Source organism: Hippoglossus stenolepis, chromosome 18 (genome assembly GCF_022539355.2).
Source record: "Hippoglossus stenolepis isolate QCI-W04-F060 chromosome 18, HSTE1.2, whole genome shotgun sequence".
NCBI lineage: Eukaryota > Metazoa > Chordata > Actinopteri > Pleuronectiformes > Pleuronectidae > Hippoglossus > Hippoglossus stenolepis.
This window is the reverse complement of record NC_061500.1, coordinates 17,419,756-17,425,755: the sequence shown is the minus strand read 5'-3', so window position 1 is coordinate 17,425,755 and position 6,000 is coordinate 17,419,756. Positions and strand designations below refer to the sequence as shown.

Sequence of the window (6,000 nt, the reverse complement as noted above, 5' to 3'; positions counted from 1 at the left end):
GTTTCCTACTTTTACTTTTCATATTGCATAAGTCAATTTTAAACGTACTGGTTATTGCATATGCCCAGTGGAAGTATTCAGATATACTCAGGAAGTTGCAATATCACTCTGTAAAATACTGTAAAAGTAAAAATAAAAGTATTTTTTTACTTAAAGGGATAGTTCACCCAAAAATTAAAATTCAATCATTACCTATACTCATCACTATGCTGATAGAGGGGTGGGTGAAGTGTTGGAGGGGCACGTGACGACATCAGCTAGAACTTGAGAGTATCGCTGATATCGTCCCGTGCCCCGTGGGCGAGAGCATAGAGGTGAGAGCTTGTGCGGTGTGTGAACGTGAACACGGACTCAAACACTTCACCCACCCCTCCATCGGCGTAGTGGTGAGGAGATGATGAGTGGATTTTCATTTTTGGTTGAACTATCCCTTTAAGTAAAAGTACATCGGTATTAACAACAAAACATCAAAACTAAAACTTCTACCCTTCTCTTGCAGAACGGCCCCTGGTGAGCAATGAGCAGCATTTAAATATCTCAAATAGAAATCACTCCAGCTGTTATAGTTTGGTAGTTTAACATTTCTATTATAGATCTTAAACTGGACTAAAGCTGTCAACTGCAGTAGTGCAAAAAATACAATATGTGTCCCTGATTAGATAAAAGAATATAGCATGAATAAAGTTGTGTAAAAGTAAGAACTGAAGAATAAAGCAGGTGAACTGTTACTTTCCACCACTGCTCATTACATTGTAATTGAAGGATTTACCTTGAAGTGTGTTTACATGGTTAGTGTATCTGCAGGGTGAGGACACTAGGGCCGCACGGACACCAGCTCTGCAGACTGCTGCACCAGGGTTATGAAGTTCAGGGGCCGATGTCTCACTAACTACACACTGCTCAGTACCTGTGGGACCCCACGTTACCCGGCTGCTATTATTGTCTCTACCATGAGATCTACATATGTATTTACATTCTGCACAAAGACTTAGACTAATGTTGATTTCACATTGAAGGAGTTCACTTCGTGGCTTTAAGACATGAGTGGACTGACAGCAGGGGAAAGTGCTTCATTTCCAAACGGGCCACGAAAGGTAAGAACTTTTACTGAAGGTTTCAAAAGAAATCTTGCTTCATCTTTCAAGTGGGAAAACTACAAAAGTCTAATTTGTCTATGTTATGAATCCTTAAGTTAATATACATAGAGAGAAACTAATCTCTATTATAGGTCACAAATTTTAGTACACAAACAAATAAATTACAATAAAATAAAACTGATTGTGATTAGATGTGTGTATATACGGTATATATGTATATATATTCATGCTATATCCTACCTATATCCTATCCGTAAATAGCTCATTTATCTGAGATAAATGTCAAAACTTTAGGGGGGAAAAGGACTTGTTCGCCGCAACTAAGTGAGTGTAGGCTTTACTTTTTATATGACAAAAACAACTTAAAGAGTTATTGACAGCAGTAAACTCTGTATGTGTAGTTTACCAGCCTGCCGGCTAAGATGGGTGCGGTGGCCTATAAATAAAGCCTATAGAATGATGTGGTGATAACTGAACAGCTGTGGTGGTGAACTCTGACATGTATGAGGGTATTCTAGCTTGAAAATGCTGGTTTAATGGGGTGCTGCTAATCCATCTGAGCACCAGATAGTGTGAGGCCGGCCACCAGGGGGCTGTAGTCTCAACATGTGACCATAAGTGCTGAGCATGTTAATATAATATCTAATGTACACACTGCTCTCAGACATAAACAACCACACAGACAATAGTTCGTGCATAACCAAGGTGTTGGAGAAAATATAATATAATATACTCAAGCTCATACTCATAATGTAAAAATACACAAGTATTATTTGTAAAATGTATTTGAAGTATTTAAAGTAGGGTACTCGCTTCAGAAAAAGGCCCCTGTCAGTGTTATACTAGTATAAATCACACTGATGGATTCATATTACTAATGTGTGAGTGTGTGCACAGCATTTTTATGATATAGAGATGGAGCTATTTTAACATTGTACATACAGTTGGTTGGATTCATATGTAACAATGACTTATGTTTTATAAGTTAATAGTAACTAATAACTTACAACTAATCCCTGCAGCTATCAAATCCATGCAGTGTACTAAAAAGGGCTTTTCCCTCTAAAAGTTGGTGGAGTATAAGTATAGCAGACAATGTATATGCTTAAGTACAGAACGTGTATGTCAGAATTAAAAAGTGTTGGAGTAACTTCTTAAAGGATAATAAGAGTTACTTTTCCTTTAACCACGTGGCTCCTAATGTGACCTTTTCCTCCTTCACTATGTACATCCGTTATAGAAAATGTTGGGGCTTCTTTTCCAGCTGTTAAGCTCCAAGGCGTCTGTCCTATGCGAGTCAAAATATCAGACTTGTATTGTTATGTGGTAAATATGGCCAAACTATGAAGTGACGTGGACCTTTCTTTTCAGTGTTACTCATGACATGCTTGGTGAATATCACAGCCACAGCCAGGCCTGCCAAAATGTACATATTGTGTTAAAAGTGCTACTCCTAACTTGGGTCATGGCATAAAACAAAAAGATCGTGTTTAAGACACATGCTTTAATTTCCTGTCTTTATGTTCAAAGTCATATTTTCCGTTGGTAATTCATACCTGCAATGTGCAGAGGACATATTGATTAGCTTCAAATGATTCAATCATTCAGGTACCACTTTTTAATAAAGCATAAAGGTTTATACGTATTACTAAGTTTAGTAATCGTTGATAAATCATTATAATGAGTAATAAGCAAGCAATGAGCCAAAAGTGTTTGGGTTAAAAGTGTGTGAAATCAATTTGGTTGGTGTAGGTCCTCCATTTATTCACCACTTTCTTACATTTACAACTGCAGATGTGATGGCTTATTAGAAAGTCAGATACTCATGTGTTTTATTTTTGTATGAGCTCATATGCTCCTAAAAAGTTTAAGCATAGATAAGTTAAATCCTGCATTTTCAGGTCTAGTGCAGTGTCCGTTCTAAACCTGCCTGTGTTAATGCTCTGGAGCTACTTCAGAATGATTCCTTGTCATTGGTGAGTCCTCCTCAAACAGTTCTACAATATACTGTCACTTTTTGATGTTTGCGTGCTGGATGTTGTGTGCAGAGCTTTTTATAAACAGTCTATAGTGCAGCGTGAAGTTAGAAAAAAACTAAGATGTGTTCATCCTACCTGGTTTATCTGCATCTATAATGTTGTAGTCTGGTGTTTTTCATTAAATGAAACTGAATTTGCTTTATTACTGTTCACTTGTGTGGTTTATATATAAGTTTGAGTGATTTACTTGAATGCTGTCAGTTTTTCATACATTGCATTGACTATTTCCGAGGTTTGTTTAACAATCGGCACAATCTTTAGACCCCAGTTCACAACTTTTCGAAATAAAAGCTCTTTAATTCAGCTTGATGTAAAGCATTGCAGCAACATAACAAATGCTGTGATTTTACTTTGAAGACTAATTGCCAAACAGGAAGTGTTTTTATGAATGGTGGAGATCAGCTCCCTGATGTTTGTGGAATTAGTAGGTAGTTGGGGTACCATACAGTAAAAGACATCTGGAAAGGAAACAATTAGTTGTTTAGTTAATCAGTATCAAGTTATATTGTTTGGGTAATTTTGTATAAAGAAAAATGCTTTTCAGTTTCTCAGATGAGAGATTTGCTGCTTTTCGTCATCATGTATCATAGTAAAGTCAAAGTGAGAGACTTTGCATGTCGGACAAGTGGTCATACGAAACAAGCAACTCACAGATGTCAGCTTGGACTCTTTGGAACTGTGATGACTGTTCTTTTTTCGGACATTTTATAGACCAAATGATTGATTAATGGGGAAAATAATCGTTGGATCAATCAGTAACAAAAGCTATCCTCAGATGCAGCCCTTGGCATCTTTATTAGGTCAATGATTTCCCCATATACCCTGACAGCACTGTCAAAGGGCAAATGTCAAAGGTCAGTCTGAATTGCTTTATGACCCTTCCCCAACATAACAGACGGTTGCACTGTTTATGGCAAATTCAAGACGCATAAGATCATAACAGTAAATCTACTACACTTAAAGAGAGGGTGGGAAGTGGTTCGGGCTCTAAGTGGATTTTGATCAAGCCTCCATTACTTCGACAGGCATTAGGGTCTAATTCAGAATGGTGAGGCCTCTGGAGTCAGGGAAGGACCTCTGGGGAGACCAGAGGGTCATGATGGAGAGATAGAAGTGATATGATGTAAGTGTGATGGAGAGAGAGAGAGAGAGAGAGAGAGAGAGAGAGAGAGAGAGAGAGAGAGAGAGAGAGAGAGAGAGAGAGAGAGGGTGAGAGAGGGAGATGGACCGTGGCCAATGATCAGCAAGCAGAACAACTAAAGTAGAGACACAGGAGAAGAGATGTCATTACTCTGCTACAGGCCTGAAACGCGAGCATGTCACATGGGATGATACAAAGCCGGATATGAAGCAAAGGATGATGATGAGCAGCAGCCAGGTGGTTCAGTCCATTTGTTCATTTCATTCATTAGTCCGGGTCATTTCATAGATGCGGCTGATACAGAAGGGTCCAGACTATATCCTGAAACACGGTTCAGTCCTAGATATGATGCCGACTGCCACGGTCCCACACTAGCGGAGGCTGAGGAGGACGCATGAATTAAAGCATCACCCGCGCCGCACGTTTCCCTCCATTAATGTGCTCAAACGGAGGTGTGCGGAGGAGAGAGCGATTCCAGCCCGCAGCCGATGCCCGGAGCCAACAGCGGCCGCGGTCGACAGGAAGGTGGTACCCCGGCGTCCGTGTTGATAACCAGGGATCCGGCTCCGGAGGCGCGTCGCTCGCTGAGGCATGGGCTGCGCTCCCAGTATCCACGTCTCTCAGAGCGGGGTGATCTACTGCCGGGACTCGGACGAATCCAACTCGCCGCACCAGACCACCACCATCTCCCAGGGCACCGCGGCCACGCTGCACGGGCTCTTCATCAAGACCGATGCGGCCGAGACCATCCCCGCCGTCATCACCTACCAGAGCCGCCACTCGCGCAACAACTCGTGCCGCGAGCGCAAGGAGAACAGCGGCGGACACATCCGCATCGAGGCCGAGACGCAGACCAGCCGCACCGGCGTCAAGGTAAAAGTGGAGCGGGGCTCAGCATCATCCGCATGAATGGGAGAAGCCGCACGTGAGGAGGCCTCGTTGTGTTTGTTTGTGTGTCCGGTTGTTTGTTACCTGTGGAGGCCCGAGCCCGCTGCTCCACATCCATAGGTGTTCATTCACTCTGATCCCATTCATGCCTTTAGACCTGCAGCCATTAGTGTGCAAGAGGGACCCCGTTGTGATGGCAGTGGCTGTGTCAGTCCATCCGGCACACGCTTCAATGCATCGGCCAAACATGCATGTGATACATGACAGGTTGTCTGTCAGATTCAGGGATTCATTAATAAAATGACTGCAGTAGGGCATGGATCTCATTCCCCTTATTTAGCATCTATAAGCATAAGCTCTATAGCACTCTATGATGTGGCAATGTACGCAGATATAAGGTAATTTAAAGTGTTTATTAATGCACAGTATTTGTGAACAATCAGAATTTCTCTCATTAACATATCTCATTATAACTGTGTTATACTGTGTATTCATTCATGATGAGTTTATAGCACAACCTCATGTATGAATGACCAAGAGGGGTCATAGTTACTGGCAAATACATTAACGAACACAAAATGAACACTATCTATGTAGCAAGGGCTTTATAAAGCGTTAGATTAATGCTAAATGAGTGATGTTGTAATGTTCCCATCAAGACTTGTTGCATACAGAACAAGAACAAGTGTTGCTGAAGTTTTGACCCCTTCAGAACATTTCCCCTCCTCATGCACCGTAGAAGGACAAGTTGTCCCCCCCAGAAATCCCTTCTTTACATTTCTCTCTCAGGACGCAGCACAGTCCAGACTCTGTGTCATATAAAGAAGAAAGTTTG

The 6,000-nt window shown here is 41.5% G+C and overlaps 1 protein-coding gene across 1 annotated transcript in view; it reads left to right on the top strand.

Moving 5' to 3' along the window:
- Positions 1 to 4,387: 4,387 nt before the first annotated feature.
- Positions 4,388 to 6,000, top strand: part of pde8b (phosphodiesterase 8B) — a 41,413-nt gene continuing 39,800 nt past the window's right edge. The window contains exon 1 of the mRNA XM_035141457.2: positions 4,388 to 5,150. Within this exon, the coding sequence (XP_034997348.1) occupies positions 4,869 to 5,150 (282 nt within the window). The 5' untranslated portion in view covers positions 4,388 to 4,868. The remainder of the gene's footprint in view (positions 5,151 to 6,000) is intronic.